Below are 17,513 nucleotides of genomic sequence, written 5' to 3' on the forward strand. Positions count from 1 at the left end.
CCATTTTGTACAGGTGTAAATGATTGCATAGTGTGTACTTCCATGAAAATGTAGGCCCTTTATCTGCTGTTTTGAAGACACCCTGTCAAGTAGTTGGGATCTTCCTTGGTGAATTCCCGTTGGAAGTGCAACGTGTGTGCAGGGCTGGGGGCTGCGGGAGGCTCCGTGCCGAGGAATTTTGCGAATAGCTGTGCGTTGCAAAGGCAAGAACCTCTGCGTTCAGTGCGCTGCAGGGGGTTTGGGGAAAAAAAGTGTGTGTGTAGGGAGGCGTTGGTGTTATTTCGCATTAAAATTCTGGGAATTAAGAGTAAGGGGAGGAAGCGTGCACGTGAATGAGTTTTATCCATAGTAAACACCCCACTTAAGTATAATTTCAGCACTAACTGAAATGCAAAAACAAGTTACTTTCAGACTTATTTTTAGTTGCAAATGTCTTTTTATTGTCTACAGTGTAAGTGATGATAGAGAATTATGCAGTTAAGAAATATCAAAGCAGAATGGGATCTGCCTAGTGTGTTAGAAAGACTGCAGAATTGAGAATATATTGGTACGTGCCAGTACGTGGAGAATATATTGGTACGTGGTTTGGTGTATCTAGCTATAAGTTGTGCCGTGTGGCTTTACCTGCTGGGAGTGGGATAGTGGCTGGAGACATCTAGACTCATTCATATTTTTGAAGGCAACTTGCCTCACCTGTTTTTAGACATCTACGATGGAAAAAGTTGGCTTTTGGAGAAGTTACTCTTGCGTGAGTGAGGAGCGAACCAGCCCGGATAGCTGGCTTGGGCTGGGTGCCTTGTAAATGGTTTACATGAGGAGCTCCTGTTCCCACCATCACGGCATAGCTGGGAGAAACTTTTGGCTTTAAAAGGATGGAATAATCCTTTTAAAACTAGAAAGAAGATTTCAAACACAGAACCAGAATGAGCCCACTCAAGGAGGAAGTCGTAGCAGGCAAGTCCGGCAGTCGTAGCCTGTCTGAGCCACTGCCGCTTGACGAGTGGCTCTCAAACTCTTCCCTCCACCGTGATGGGCACGTGGGTCACCCCTTTCTGGAAAATGCAAGTAGGAGGAGTAGCAACCTGGAGAGGCATCACCCAAAAAGCCCAGGAGGGTGTCCTGGGAAGACAATGGAGTCAAGAAACGGGTAGTGGGGATGTCTTCAACCTAAAGACAGCTTAAACTCTAGCTTAAGGACAATATCTGAGTAGTGTGTCTACCTCTCTCTGAAAAAGAGATTTATCCGGGTAAATAGCATAGGATTTAGGGACAACGCATATTACTGCATTAACAAACACTGGGTCCTATAGGAGCAGGCTCGTACAGTGAAGCGGTTGTTGCTGATGCCCAAAATGTACATGTCTCAGGTTAGCACTAGCCTGGTCCTGTGGACCTGCTAATGTAGATATGAGCTGTGGGGGTTAAAAAAAAAAAACCCCGCATCTCGAAAACTGAGGCAGATTTCCAGCACATATTGGCAAGCTGACTTTGTAATTTTTTTTTTTTTAAATTATTATTTAAAGAAAACAAAAAGGCAAGGTTTGCTTGGTCCAAAGTTCCAGGCTAGGGAAAAAAAAGGAAAAGCGTGCTCTTGGGCCATGAACTCGGCGATGACTGGGCTGATCCCCGTGTTTTAGTGCCTTGTTTCACTCTCTCCCCTCACCCTCACTTCATTCCTCCTCCTCCATCTTAGTTCTGGCCACAGCTGGAGAGGACTCCAGTTCTGGCATGCTCTGAACTGGTAACATGGTGTTTTGGGGATGAAAACTATAAAGTTCTTTACATTGCCAGCAGTTGCTGTGGGCAAAACCCCTTCAGGAGTGTGGTGCTACTCATCCCCAGTGGCTGCCACGCTGCTTTGGTGACAAATCCTGCTCCAAAAAGTTGAGGACAGAAACACCAATTTAGTGGCATCCGTATCCTTAAGATGGTACATCTGCTCATCTCCTGTTCCTCAGCTGAAGCCTCCTATGACCCTCTGTTTGAGAACCATGGAGCTTAATAAGTGACTGATGAAATGGCCACTGGGCTTACTGCTACGTCTTAACAGCAGTATGGATTTGGTGCTGATGAAAATAAAGACCAATAGCACCGAGGTGTCGTGTGGAGGTGGATTGGGCCAGGAGAAGAGTTGCGCGTCAAGCGTGCAGGGAAAGCAGAGCTGCCCTCTGCGTGCCTTGGGACTTCTGTTCCCCACTTTGAAGGGCATTAAATCAGATGTAGGACACGCATGAGCCTTTGAAAAGAGGTGGCAAGTTGTGAGCAGGTCCAAAGGGAGATGAGTTTTCCTGCAGCACTCCCACATTTATAGATTTTTTTTAATTTTTGTGAAGTTATGTTTATGCCTGTCTCTTTTTGTTCCCTCTTTAGTGGTTGAATCAGAGCCACAATGCCTGCGTCAACTATGCAAACCGCAACGCGACAAAGGTGAGGAGACCCAACATATGCAGCGCGCGCAGCACGTTAGGTCTGTTTTGACACGGAAACATAAGTCTTGTCTCTTCACTGTTAATAGAAACTCCGGAGTCCTCACTGTGATGAATTTGTAGATTGGCCATTCTCCTGTGTAGACTTCCATTTTAAACCTCAGCTGTAAATGGCATGAGGATCTTGAAATCACTCGAGGCACATAAGTGTAACGCTCAATGCCTTTGAGCTGAACCGGTATATAGTTCTAACTGGTAAGAAATGGTTTAATTTGGTATGCAAATGAGCACAAAGCAAAATGGTATCTGGGATTTTGGATAGCAGAAGGTGGCTCTATGATCATGCTGCTGTCTCCCGAGGACTTTATATGTGCTACCAGCAGTGGTACTGGGAAGTGGTGGGGCTGTTCCTGCTCTCTTCCATCGCTTCAGCCTTCATTCATCCCGTGTTGGGATGTGGGAAGCTCAAGCTGGGAAGCTGGGTTGGAAACCATCCAGCTCAATGAGATAACATTTCAAAGACAAATATTTAATGTGGAGAGTTTGGGGTTCATCACTAGTGTATAAGAATGCTAATTTTGTACCATTTGCTGAATTTCATTCACATACTTCCTTTAAGCTGCTATTATTATGATTTTAATGCCAATTAATTTTCCATTCCCTTTAACCTTGTTCATTGGGCTACAATTTTCCTTGCTTTTGCCACTGCTAGATGACAGACCATGTGTCACAGAACAATATGACAAAATTAAACCTGTCTCTGGTTTAAAACAAATAAAACAAAACCAAAACAAACAAAAAAGCTTGGTTACATCTTAATAACCAGAAGTTTGTTTATTGAAAATATGTTTTGTTTTTCTTTCCAAAGCCTTCTCCGACATCCAAGTTCATCCAGGGCTACTTGGGAGCTGTCATAAGTGCTGTCTCAATAGCAGTGGGTAACGCTTTATATATTTCACTACTAAGTAACTGCTCCCTTACAGTAGTACTGCAGTGCTTTTGAGGTGTTTGTTTGAATTGCCAAGCATGTTTATCTTTTAATTGACAGAATTCAGTCTACATAACCAGAAAATATTTTAACCATGAGGTGTCTCTGTCCATGCATGCCCAAACTTTTCAGCAGAAGGAGACTTCTACCGCTGATGGCTTCCAGCACGTTCTGCACCGTGCGCTGCCTGGGTCTCTGCACCGTGGCTTTGCTGCTGGGTGAACTCAGATTATCCACATGTGCATTAACTCGTGGTGAATTAGCCTAGTCCAAGTTGAAAGAGTGACTTTGAGGCTGCAGAGTGATAGTGTGACAGCTGCCATGCTGAACAGAGGCAGGCTTTTGGAGATATTCCTCTGGTGGGTCAGCACCTTGAATTGAAAGAACCACGGTGCTCGAAATGACATCTTTCACCTGGAAACAGTGTGTTCAACTCGTATCTGAAGTAATCTATGAGAGGAGCTTTTAATATGGGTGGTCTTGTAGTGCAGTCGTCAGGCTTTTAATACCCAGATTTCCCAGAAGCACAAGTTGACATCTTTAGCAGGGGCAGCTAATTCCCAAGGAAGCAGGTACATTTTTCAGGAGCAACTTATGGAAGTTATTTCTTACATTGGGTTTTCAAATAAGCCTCTGAAACGTATAGTTGTACCTTTTCTGCTGGGACATTAAAGATCCTACAGCAGTTTGTATTTTTTTCCTCTGGCCAAGCCTTTTTTCCTCTTTCTCAAGCCACAGACATCCATTTCCAGGCATTTTTTCTGCAGACTGTGCCATGGGAGGAGGTCAGCCCTCAGCCTGGTCACCACATCGTTTGTACCCAGGTTCCCCAATTCACCTTTGGAGAAAAAGCTGCATGGGCTTGTTTAGACTTCTTTAGAAGGTAAAATGTTTGTCTAGAGCAGGCTGTGGATTGTTAGGAGAACTGTGGAGGCAGGAGCTCCTGGCTGGGAGCTGGCAGTGAGCAGTTTGGCACATCAGTGGACAGCAGAAAGTCTGCACAAAGCGTATCTGTGTTCTCCTGCAGCTGCCAGACAGCTTTGCACCAGTGGCAGCAAAGGGGGTAGAATTGGTGAAGTGCCTTGCAGTTTTGAGTGGAAACTCTCCATTTTATTGGATATGCTTCTGCTTGATAGTTTTCCGTATTGCTGGCTCGGCTTGCTCGCTGGTTGCCGTACTGCTCCTCTGTGTCACCTGTATTAGCCCTTCACTGCAGAATTAACCCAGACTGTGCACAGAGACCAGACTTGCATTGGCGTGAGCTCCCACGCTTCATAACCCCATGAAGTTGTGTCCCCACCAGCTCCACGCTTTTGCAGCTGAAGTACAATCTGAGTCCCCATCCCACCAACCTCAGCACTTCTGTTAGCAGCCGTTCTCTGTCCACTGTTTCCCAGTGTAACATGGAAGAGCTGGACTGTCCTCCTCGGTCCTTAGGTCAGGATTTTTTCCACCTTGTCAATTAGTAAAGTGAAGCTCTCCAGCTTGATGTGCTGCTGCCGCTCACAACCTGCCTTCCAACCTCCAGCGCAGCTGCAGCAGAGGGATGATGACTGGTTCCACGTTGTTGGCATTAATGCTCCTCTCCATTTTGGCAACAGAGGCAGATAGAGGGCAGGAGACACGGAGAAGTGATGTTGGCAGAGTTTTGTCACCCTGAGAAGCTGACAGGCTTTGGTAAGGAAACCACTTGGGCGGTGAGCGGAGATGTCCATGTTGGGACACCTGATGTAGGTCTTTAAAATCTCTGGTTTCTCCTAGGCTGACTGCAAAGGAGCTGAAGCAGAAGGATAGGTTCAGAGTGCAGAAGTGACCATCAGTGGTGCTGTGAGAAACACTCTTTTTCTGAAGCAGTGTGAAAAACTGACAAGACTTGTAGATAAAAGAAATTACAGCAAACCAGCAGCGGCCTGCTGTTACTGCAGGGTGGCTGTCACCGCTGGTGACACGTGGGTGGCTCATCAGTCTGCTGATGGTAGATCAGCTCTTCGTCCCGTGGTGGTTTGCACCTCCGTTAGTTGTACCGTTTGCTCCCTGGTGGTGAAGGACCCGGTGGTCTGTAGAGAGCAACAAGCTTTGAATAAATGCAGAAACCGAAACGATGCTGGGATTTATCTGTCCACATAACTTGTAGGTGCATCTCCAGCAGCAGCCCCAGTGCCTGGTTATCTTGCACGCCTCGGCTGGCCATTACAGGGACAGTTTTAAAAGCACCACAAGGAAAGATGATGCCACGGTATTCTGTAGTTACAGCATTTCAAGCTTGTGCAAGAGGAAATCTTCCTTCAGTGGTGCAGATGCCGAGAAGGTGTTGCTGCTTTCTTGTGTAAGTGCCACGATGCCCCCACCAGACTGGGCTTCCACTGGGATGCCCTTAGCGTGTGCAAAGAGTACCATGAGCTCTGTAATAGCAGTGGGTTTGTAGCTCTGGTGCTCTGAGAGTCAGAATGTTGTTACGGGGAGGCAGGAGCTTTGCTTAGATCCATCGATGTAGTTGGGGGAGCGAGGAAAGGCGGCAGCCTTCATGGATGCTTTCTCCTTCCTGATGTTGGAAGGAGGTCTGCTTCCAAAGTGGAGCATGCTATGGCACGTAGGGTGTGCGAAAATGAGAGGAAGTCACTGTGCACCGATGTCGTCATGTAGACGAGCCGTTGGGGACGCTACCGACGTGTGTGTTACCGCAGAATAGCTTGTGTCCTGATAATCCTTAGCACCGCTTATTGCGTGCTCAATTCCCGATGCAGAGCAGCTCAGGGAAAATCCTGCAGAGCAGGGAGTGATTTTTATATTGTAAATATCTGGATTAATAACCAGCATCTCCTCAAGCGTTTTTTTTTGTTTTTTTTTTTTTTTTAAATGATGATGACAAATAATATAGAAATAGCCCTGAGGTTCATTACGATGGATTGTAAGGCCTCAGCCCTCATTAACTGATCTCTGCTGTCAGTTAGCAACAAATCACCTCCCAGTGTGAGCCTATTAGGACCAGATGACCTGAAAACAAGTGCCACTGCCTCCAGTGGTCTGCTGAGACCCGGTATTAATTAAAGCGAGCCCCTTCCATGTTTGCAGTTGGCAAGCGACGCGGGGAGAAGGCTCACGAAATGACAGATCAGTTGACTTGTGATTGTGCTTCCCATCGTCTGCAACCTCCGTGTCTTTATCTAACGAGAGGGACAAAAAAATTGCTTTCTCACGCATACAGAAGAGCAGATTTTGGCTTTACACTTCTTGCAATTAAACTAGAAGTCTTAGCAAATCTTTGCAAATAACCTGATTCTTTTCCCATTTTAGAGAGAGAGGAATTGCTGTCAGAGAGAGTCAATGCTTCTCTCTTAGGTCCAGTGCTACATCTGGGACTCCTGATTTGCAGCGCTTCAGGATGAGTTTTTTGAGGAATCAATATTCTTTTTTTCAATATTTTTCAGTATTTCAATATTTTTTCTCCAAAATTCCTTTTTTTTTCCCACCTACTCCCAGCTCAACACAATTCACAGCATAGCTTCAGGCAAGGAAAGCTGTGCCAGGTCCAGAATTTTATGTCTTCTCCCATGCAGTACTCAGGTGAAGCCATCACTTGAAGTAAAGCTAGCAAAGACATCAGAAGGGATAATTTTAAGACTGAGTGCGAGGAAAAAGGTGAAAAGGCTGAGATAACAGATCTCTTCCATCTCTAACTTCTTACGTGACACTTCTGCACCGTCTCTGCCACCGGGCACATGCCAAGACCTGGGCTACGCACTCCGCACGAGCAGGCAACATCTCCGAGCTTTGCTTGCGGCAGACAATATGTTTAGAGGAGTCTGATTACCGTTAAGTAACCTAGATTTCTGTTTCTCCTTCTGTGATTGTAGTTTATTTTTATCACATTCTCCATACACCAGCCTCCTTCCTGCCTTTTCTTTTGATTGCTTTCGTTTTACTGCTTTTCCGAACACTGAACAGTAATTGTTTTGGGGGGTTTTTTTAAACAATTGAGCGGATTCCTGTGATTAGGCCTTATTTTCTGATATCTGGCTGCTGTTCATGATGGTGGTGTACGAAGCGCAATTAATACCAGCTGGTTTTCCTAAGCAAGGCAAACAAAGGCAGAGAGTAGTAAAAAGACTTGAGAAAGACCAAGCATATTTTAAATGGGTTTTTTTTGTCCCCACAAATATTCTAGCGCCAAGAGCTATACTGATCGGAGGGCTTGTAATTATACAGAAACCCTTTTCAGCAGGCACACACACACGCACACTCTTGCTCTCTGCTAGTTTTGTCACGCTTTTAAAAGGTTAAAAAAGCTATGTAATCAAAACCAATTTTATTGTTAATAACTGTTTTATACGTGTTTTATAAGTAGGTTTCTTAGTTTCAGATCCAAACTTGATTTTACTGTATTGCTGATCCCTTTTGCATCTGATTCAGCTCTTCAGTACTATGGTCTTAGACTGTAACTTCGGTTTGAAGTCAGAAGTGATTCTTGCACCTGCAATTAAATACCTGCAAATTAAACCAAATCCAGGCAAGGGCTGTGAGCAGACGCTCTCTGGTTTCTGGGTTCTCGCTGGTGCTGAGACCAGCAGACTGGAGACCGCTGGTGTTAGCCCAGGGGTTGTCTCACCTGGAGCCCATGGTGGGGAGCCGTTGGGTTTCTCCATACGTCCTCCTTGAAGCATTTCACAGCAGTGGTGTTATTGCCGTTGGTTTCCGTAGTCTGGATCAGAGCTTTATACATCAGGTTTTTAATTTCCACGATCACGGCTTCGTGTTCTGCCAAGACCGGCTCCAAATCTTGCTCCTTGTGACGTTGAAGACCCCGTGCAGACTCTTCAAGGGGTTTCTCTCTTCTGCCAGTATATTTGGCCACGTATCTGACGTCTCCCAGTAAGCAGTGTTTTGTCGCTCGGCTTGGTGCCCAGGTCATTAGCTCGTTGTCCATCAGTTGTCCGCTCCGTGTACCCCGGAGGTGCCACGTACATCGGTACTGCTGGCATTGTCCTCCCCTGTTGACGGGATGGGCTCTAGTTAGACCGCAGCAAGCCTGGCAGGCATACAGAGTGTGTTTTACATATATAGGTGTATGTGACTTAACCAGGGAATGTCTATCGTGACTGCCTAGGCACAATGGCACTGAGCTTCCCCCTCGTGGTAGGGGTTCGATTCTCCCCCGAGGAAAGGGGAAGCAAAACCACGTGTTTTTGAGATCAGGCACCTCTTAAGTGGAGGGACGGTGGGGTTTTCCCCAATTAATAAAGTAGCCAGGCTCCCTCCTTCCCCTTTCAAATATACTGGGGTTTGAAGGCTTTTATTAAGTGCAAGTTTGGGATTTATGGTCTTGTCAGTACAGAGGCAAATAAATACGTTGTTCTCACTTAGCAACCTGAGCTAAATTCTGACAAAAGTAGGTGTATTGTCGTCTTTTGTATAAAAGATAGAGATGCAATGTCAGGTAACCATGACTGCCAGCCAGGCTGTATATTTTGTAATGATCCATACACTTAAAATGTACCTGCCCAGGACTTGAATGTTTCCTTTTGGCTTACCTTACCGGGTAACCCTGGGTTAAAAAAATCAGGTGATTAATGCCATTAATAACTTTGGTGCTGTCAGCTACTAATGACTCACCTTGGAGTCACTGCTGGTCGCGGTGTACAGGAGGGTGTTTAAAGCATCTCTTCCCAGGCAGATCCAGGTCTTTTCATTTTAAAAGTGCCTCCGTGCTTCCTGACCCTAAATCCTGACTCCAGACAAGCCAGTGGAGGTAGGGAACCAGTGCCAGTATGGTTTAGTGATGCTCTGGCTTACTGTATGGTGTGCACCTGGTGCTTTCACAAACTGTGAAAATATATGGAGTTAAACTTGAATATGTATAAAAACAAACTAGGCTAAAACTGGAGAGAAGCAAGACAGTTTTAATGACCTAATCTGGTTTGCTGAGGTATCCCGTGATACTTATTTTCCTTGGAAAAACGTAAGGGAAAAAAGCATTCATATAAGTCAGTTTTAGGACCCCTGATACTCTTGATCTTGGTTTGTGGATTCAGACACGTTTTCATCCAGCGAACTGCTGCAGCAGTTGGAGGTGTTGCCTCCCTTCAGCTGCTCGTCACCCCTCTTGTCCCGACAGTGGCTGTGCAGAAATGGAGTGTGCGAGTTCTTCTTGGCTTTGGGCAAAGAAAAAGATGGCTTAGGTGAATCTGTGGTTGCAACCAGCAGAGCCAAGGTGGAGGTTAGTCCCTCCAGCTGCCTCTGCCTACCTGCCCACTGAAGGCTGGTGCCTCCACGAGCCCACAACAGGAGTTCAAAGAAGAAACCAGCAACAATCTGCTGAAGCTAAATGCAATTAGATCACTTGGACAGGAGCAAAGGGCAGAGGTCTCGCTATGGTGTAACGTATGTGCTGCAGTAGCCTCCAGCACACTGTACAGGAGCCCCTGCAGATCTTTGGGGTGCCCCTGGGAGGTTGGGCTTCGTTCTCAGCTCTGTTGCACGGTTGGGAAACAGAGACAGAAGCTACGTGACTTGGTGTCGGGACCGATGTAGGAAGCTCTTCAGAGCAGAAACTCAAACCTAGATGCTCTGAGACTCAAATTCCTGCTCTCGCAGTGGGAAATCACTCCTCTCTGATGCAGGTGTCTTAGTAAGTCATCCTGGGGCAACTTTCTTCTGTACAGTAGCCTTGGTGATGTTATTTCCAAGAAAATACAGCTTTTTGGGGACTCCTGTAGTTACTGTAGGGTTTCTGCAAAGCTTCTGAATTCTTGAAACACTGTAATTTGTCTTTGAGATTTTTGGTTGTATTCCCTCGGGGTTAATAGATTATAATTTGTGCAGGAATCTTAGCTGCAGTCGGAACTGGTTGAGCACAGAGGTTACACAAAAATTATAACTCCTAAATTTTATATTTAGCTGTATCAGAAAAAAAAAAGTTGTGTAGAAGTTTAATCAGCAAAGCCCTGTGTGGGTCTGAGAGATCAGATTAAAGCAGAGGCTGCTTCTGGACAAACGGACATTGCAAAAATGATATTTTTAAACAAGCTGAATTTCCCCCCCAAAAAAGTTAGCATTTGGCAAAATCAAAATGTGCTTTGTCTTGAAAACATCCCTTACAATCCAAGATGTTCTCATGACCCCGTAGGATTTCAGCCAGAAAGATCTTCTTTTTCTTCTCCTAAAGAAGCTGAGAGGTGAAGACTGTTCAAGCCTAAGATTATTAGCCTAAGATATAATATTAGCATTGTAAAGGTTGTGTCACAGCCGGCTTTGGCAATACCTGCCCTTGCAGCCCTGACTCCCACAGCTCAGCGAACTGTATCGCTGGTACCATTTACAAGGGATACGTTTCCTCCGATAGCGGGTTTAAAAATTTTCTGACGCCGGGGAGTGAGAGTAGTAAAAAGTTACATTTACAGGTCTGTCCTTTAAAATAAAGCTAGGCGATGCTTGAGGGTGTCTAACCAAAGCTAGAAGGAGAATCTAAGAACTTTAATTAGATGAATTAGAGTTGTGCTGGCTCATTACACTTATAAAATTCATGAGCAATAAAAAAAACAGGATCTTGATTTTGTTTTTTTTTTCCCCCCCCATGTTCAGGAAGGTCAGGAGCTTGTTAGACCAAGTTTTCAGTCTCAACTGCGTGCGACTCGGGGCAAGGAGAGCATCCTCGCCCGCAGCGCTCCGGGGCAGCAACCCTGCTCCTTCCCGTGCCATCAGTGCCACCGGCCATGGGTTGTTCCTCCTTCCCCGCTCCCATTGCACGCTTAACTCGCACACACACACACACGGATGCAATTTTTCACTCTCCTCTCTAGGTGGAGGTGCCCCTGTGGATTTTTCTAATCCCAGCTCCTTCTTCCTGATAATTGTTTGTGAGCCGTGTGGAGCGGCTGCATTGACAGCCTGCGAATTTGGTGTGATGCCCGTAATCAGCTTGTGAGACGGGGCGGGAGGCCACCCACTGCCCTCAGGACTATCCACCACTTAGGGCAGTAAAGAAACACTTAGAAGCCGGAGGAAGTCGGTGCAAAGTAGGGCGAGGGATGGGAGGGGATGGAGCACGGCCGGGCGACTCCTCGGAGGTGAACCGTTGTGGGGAGCTAGGATCAGGAGGAAAATCACAGTAGAATGGAGGAGCTGGTGATAAGCTTCTGTCTGCTGCTTAAAGTTTTTAAATGAAGTGGTGCCCGGCTCTAAAATGTGGACATCTGTGCTCAAAACCTCCCATTTCTGCACCTCCTCTTTTCTAATGATTCACAGACACCAAGTCCAGATACCAGAAGAGACCAGAAGAGAGTGGTATGACCACTCAGACTGGAAACTCAGCCTGGCGATTCCTCCATCGAGCCCATAAATCATTGGAGCTGTAACAGATGTTTCCTAAAGGCACAGCCTCAAGCCTTTGGCGTAGTGGAGGCAAAGACACTGTGTGCTCTAGGGAGGCACCCGGTGCCCGTCACCCTGCCTCTGGGCTCAGGAGTACATGGCAACTGCCAGGTCCTCGCCGACTGCCGCCTTCCAAACTCCTTGTGCTTCTCTGCAGCGTTTTCTGTCTTTGTTTCACTGGTGTGTCTTTGTTTCACTGGTGTGTCTTTGTTTCCAGTAAATTGGTTCTCATCCATGCCCTTTCCTTCCGCCCCAGCCCAGCCCCACAGCGCCTGGGTGTGGGGTTGCCTCTGTACAGGATCCAGATGCATGGAAAACTCCATGTTGAAACAACAACCTCTTGTCTTGGGCATGGACCCCCGCCGTCTTCCTTTTTCCATCATTTGCCAAATCAAGTTTGTCTCGTTATCGGCATTAATCCCCTCTTTTCCTGCTCATACCTCTCCTGCAATCTTGCTTCTTTCTCAAGACTACACCATTTTCTTCCATTGAAGCATCCAACTGTGGGGCTACTGCGGTCATCCCTTCTGCAGTCATCTTGGGTGTGATTCAAGTTTCCTCCTTTCCTTACTCTTGCTCCTCTCTAACTTGCTTCTCCACTCAGATTGTTATTGCTTTCCCTTCCCTAATACTCCTCCATTCTGTTCTCCTTGACTTGGTAAAGCTCCAGTTGGTAAACAGCCCAGTTTTCCATCTCTCTGCCTCCGTCTTCACCTCTCAGCCCTAATGAATGATTTTTTTCCTTCCTTCTCCTAATGCTCTTTTCTTAAGTTTGGTTGTATGGGACTCATCAGATCCAATTAGTGTTCTAATTCAGCAATCTGGTGATTTGAGGGCTGAAGGATAAGCTGCTTTGGAGCCAGTCCCTCCTTCCAAGTTGACTTTCTAAGTCACTTCGAGGAGCCAGCTCCAACTGCAGTGGTCAGGGTTGCCCCAAGGCTACTGGAACCTGGAAAAGTTGAATCCCTTAAACCAGTGGAGATCTCACCAACGTAGTTACTGAAGTCTACAGAGCTGCTCAGCGACGTTTAGGTGGCATCATCTACCAACCGATGTCCACCTTGCTGACTGGACTCCTAATATTCCTTTATTTTATAAAAATTCCCTCTCACAATTAAGTGAAATAACTTCTTGAATGCTGATGTGTTTACTGCTCTAGAACTGGTTTAAGAAGAGTAGGGTTAGACCTTTGTCAAATGGCTTGGTCGTTGCCAACTTTAGGCATTCAAAAGCCATCGCTCAGGCTTCAAAAATCTTAGCAGTCATAAAGGGGGGAAAAAAAAAAAAGCAGGGATTTTTTTAAAAAATTCCTGTGCTTTTAAAATTCATGTCTTGGCGGACATGAGGTCAGAACTTTTTGAGACAAGAAGGAAAAGAAAAGGAAACAGAAATCTTGGTTTATTACTACACGGTGACTCTGTGACGGTGTCTGATGGTATGGCTTCAAGTACGGCAACGCTGCAAACTCTGTCCTTCTGCTGAGATAACGTTGTTGATGCTGAAGACAAAACCGGTAGCAAAATAAATAGCAGGAATTCTTGGCACTTGAAGAAGAGGGAGGGAGGAAGGGCAGAGGCGTAGTAGAGCCCTGAGCAAGGTTGCTCTCCCATTGGCAGCGTTCAGCCCCGGTTTCTCGTTGCGGGATGTTAGCAGCCGTCGCGGTGTAATGTATCCCCCGCGCCCAGCTTCCCCCGGCTTGTTGAGGTGCTCTGTCAGCCAGATGAAGGAAGTGCTGTGGAGAAAGAAACCTCAAAAAAATAGGCAATTTGAAAAAGCTGGATGTGTCCCCTAATCTAGGTCACAGTGCAGGAATATCCCAAACCAGTCCTGCACCGAAACCAGTACTGCAAATCCATGCCCAGAGCTCCCAGCTGCAAGGAGGAGAACTTGTCTTGCCTGAGTTGAGACATCACCAGTGTAGGTATCTTCATTTGAGCTCCATCCTTGGACTCCTTTGATAGTTAGCAGGGATGAATGGGCACTGTTGGGGACATTTCGCGTGAGCACCCGTAAATGTCTGTCTTGGGAGGAGAATAAAAACCCTTAAAAAGGCTCATTTCTCTGCGCTGGGCTGCGAAAGGAGCCCGTAGGACAAGAGGAAGCAGCCTCAAGTTGTGCCAGGGGAGGTTTAGATTGGGTGTTAGGAGAATTTTCTTCACCGAAAGGGTTGTCAAGCACTGGAACAGGCTGCCCAGGGAAGTGGTGGAGTCACCATCCCTGGAGGTATTTAAAAGAAGTGTAGATGTGGTGCTTAGGGACATGGTTTAGTGGTGGACCTGGCAGTGTTAGGTTCACGGTTGGACTCGATGATCTTAAAGGTCTTTTCCAACCTAAATGATTCTATGATTCTATCACGTTTGGTGTGATGAATCCCACCTGACTCTCTGTTACGTGTTTGTACAGAGCCAGTGTTGTAGATCCCAGATCTGTGACTCAGGCTGTAGGCAGGGTGATGATAATAATAATACTCCTGCAGTTGTTTTCTTAGTGATGAATTTGCCTCGATAGTCAGCGTTCTTTGGCCAGCCCCTAGGAATTAAACTCATTAAGCTCTCCTTGTTGATGGCCCTTTTGCTTACGGTGGTCTGAGATTGAGGAGTACCTGCTCGTGGTTGGATGCTCTCCTTGACCTGTTTACCCTCATCCCACTTCATAACCTGCGGGAAAGAGTGGCTAAAGCAATTTCAAAACTGTAAAAAACAAACCCTCATTAGTTTCCTAAATCTCGTCCTTGTGTTGGGAATTTGGGAGATTGGATTTAAATCTGTAGCAACATTTAATTTCATATTCACAGCGGGGTGGTTGCTGTAAGTGGAGGAGCGAGTTCATCTGCAGCACCAAATTGAATCTGAAAGTAAAATGCTTTTATTACCACTAGCCTCACAGCGGTGTCTCTCCCAGACTCATCTTTTCTGTTTCAAAAGCTGCTGCTCCTCCACTTCACGGTCAAATCCTTCCATCAAACCTACAAGCAGAGGCTGCAAACCCAACAAAATTTGTCATCTACACAGATGAACTGTATCCAGGCTATAAATACCTGAATCCATGGGGCAGTACCAGCAAAGCCAGGCTTAAGACTGTCTTACTTCTGCTCTTAAAGCCACCTGTTCTAGACTGCTTTACAGTTTCTGGAAGCATTCAGATTTTGCAAATACGCATCCCAGCACTAGGAAAATGTAAAAAAAAAAAAATATCATTCAGTCATTTTTGAGGGGGAAGAAGATTAAGACAAAACCCTCATTCTTGCCCAGACTAAGAAGAACCACCGTGGTTCTCTTGGGCTCAGTGCTAGAGTCACGGTGGCTGAGGAGAGGAGGAAGGGTTGTTGCTTGGGGTCTTGGTGAAAGCCTTGTGGGGCTCTGGAAACACTCCATGGGTTTTGAAAACCGGCACTCTACTTATGCAGGGCTTACCCAGCAGTTGTGCTTCTCAACATCTTCCTCTCAGCCTCCAAAAAGACGAGATGCAGTGCGGATGCATGTATAATGTATCAGCTTGCAAAATATGTTCTCCCATGCTTTGCTTTTCTTTTCTTTTCTTTTCTTTTTCTTTTTTTTAAGGCCCCCAAATCACTATTTGCTGGCAGGTTTTTGGCTTTGGCTGAATTTTTTTTTAATTTTGCTGCATTTTTGGCTGAAAACTTTTTGGCCAGGCATTGCTAAAGACTTCCATTTTCGGCCTAAAATTCCCAGTTTGGGGCTGTTGGGTTTTGTTTGCGCATTTGGGTTTTTTTGGATGAAAAAGAGAAAATATTGTAGGGGAGACTAATTTGAAGACAGAAGTCATTCCTTGTGAATAGGTTTGTTTAATTAATAACCCCAGTTCTGCTTGAAACAAATTTTTATGGAAATTCTCCGACTATCGCTACTATCCAACCACGCTGAGGCTGACGAGGCAGCAACTCTCCTCCGTGCTGTTTATATTAACATATGCAATGACTTAGATCCCTGCAAAACTGCAGAGAGCTCTGCATTATTCAAGTGATGGAGGAGGCAACAAAAAAATGATCCATGGTTATAATAAACTGCCTGCTATTTCTTGTTTCTATTAATAGCTCCTTTATAACCCAAATGTTTGCAATGGAGTAGGGTGGAGTAGTTTGCACAGACCCTGGGAGGAGGAATGACTTGTGTTGAGCCAACCACCACCACTGATATTTGGCTTTTTCCTAGCTGGGTGGTGACTCCCAGTCCTAATGATTTTGTGCTGGATGGGGAAAATGCCAATGAACTGGGTAAAAATGCAGCTAAGGGCATTTCCAGAAGGACTGAATGGCATTGCAGTGGTTTCTAGCCTGTCTTTTGGCTGGAAGGGGTTTAAACCCAATGGTTTGGTTCAGCCCAACGGTTGGGTTCAACCCTCCATTTAAACCCAACGGTTGGGTTCAACCCAACGATTGGGTTCAACCCTTCATTGGATAAAGGGTTGAACCCAACACAGCTAAACCCTGCAGTGTGTGTGGGGTTTAGTTCTCAAACGCTTCTGCATGGGGAGAGACCCCAGTCTGTCCCCCTGAAGAGCTCTGCTGCTGTCTGCAAGCTGTGGCATCTGCCCTGCTCCTTGTAGCTAAATATTTCTGCTTCTCTGTTGTTTTGTTTTTTTTTTTCTATTCAAAGGTGGGCCTTAATGTTCTGGTTCAGAGAGCAAACAAGTTTACCCCCGCCACTCGTCTCTTGATCCAGAGGTTTGTGCCATTCCCTGCTGTCGGTAAGAAATAATGCCTTTTCTCTATATTCAAAGTGTTGGCTGTAAACCTACTGGTGGCTGAAAGCCACTGGGATGGACACCTAACTCCTGTCTTCCTGCTTTACGCCGTCGCTGCTGTGTCTCCTCGGCAGTGGGTCCCTGAGTTGGTGCAGACAGCGATGGGATGGTGCAAAGCAGGATTTCGGCAGGAAAACGATGCAAAGCTGCTGGCGGAGGCAGCTCACAAGGCTTTATCAAGCTGCACTTTCCACTCTCAAGCAGTTTGAAAAATGATCGGTGTTGAATCGTCCTCGACCGTCCAAATTCGAGAGCGTTTAATTTGCAAGATCTGGTTTGAATCATGTCAAATCAAATCTTCAAATAAGCAGTAGTGTTAGGGTTTTTTTACAATAAAAATGCAATGAAATGCTCCTATTCTGGATATACAGATTTCTGAGAGCCACTGATTAAAAAAAGACCAAAGTGTGTGAAGAATTAAGGCTGCTGCTGGCTTGTTGGAGCACAAAATAAACCCTTCTGCAGTTTATCAGCTAACTGCTCAGTGTTTGAGGGAAGGGACGTGCTGGACTCAGCCTTTGCTGAAGCCCGTGGTTACAACGTTCAGCAAATGATGAGTTATTTTAGCTGTGAAGAAATCACCGGTGGCATTAGGGTAATTTTTTATAAAAGCTTTTTTATTTACAAAGATGGTGCAAAAATTGTCCAAGCATGGAGGAAATCAGTAAACAAAGGGGTTTTGCTCGCTGTTGCAGGTCCCTTTTCAACCATGTTAATGCAAAACTTTCCTTTAAGCTTTTCTTTTTGCTGTGCAAGGGCCATGTCCTCAGAGCTTTGCTTGGGGATGCCGAGCCTCTTTACCTAGCTGTTTCTCTCAGTTTCTCTGGTCTTTCTGCTCCTTTTTTTCCAGAGGTCTGTTCTGACCCTCCAGCCGTCAATTCCTGAGTTGTTGGGGTTTTTTTTCCCCTTTTCTGCCAGAAAAACAGCCGCTTGCCCTGTCTGCAGAGCAGGGGGTGACGGGGGTTGTG

At 45.8% G+C, this 17,513-nt stretch overlaps 1 protein-coding gene across 1 annotated transcript in view; it reads left to right on the plus strand.

Moving 5' to 3' along the window:
- Positions 1-17,513, plus strand: part of SFXN5 (sideroflexin 5) — a 93,192-nt gene that overhangs the window by 39,305 nt on the left and 36,374 nt on the right. Inside the window, exons 9-11 of the mRNA XM_009572723.1 lie at positions 2,371-2,427; positions 3,295-3,360; positions 16,398-16,488. Coding sequence (XP_009571018.1) covers positions 2,371-2,427; positions 3,295-3,360; positions 16,398-16,488 — 214 coding nt within the window. The remainder of the gene's footprint in view (positions 1-2,370; positions 2,428-3,294; positions 3,361-16,397; positions 16,489-17,513) is intronic.

The sequence above is a fragment of the Fulmarus glacialis genome, unplaced genomic scaffold (genome assembly GCF_000690835.1).
Source record: "Fulmarus glacialis isolate BGI_N327 unplaced genomic scaffold, ASM69083v1 scaffold430, whole genome shotgun sequence".
Classification (NCBI taxonomy): Eukaryota; Metazoa; Chordata; class Aves; order Procellariiformes; family Procellariidae; genus Fulmarus; species Fulmarus glacialis.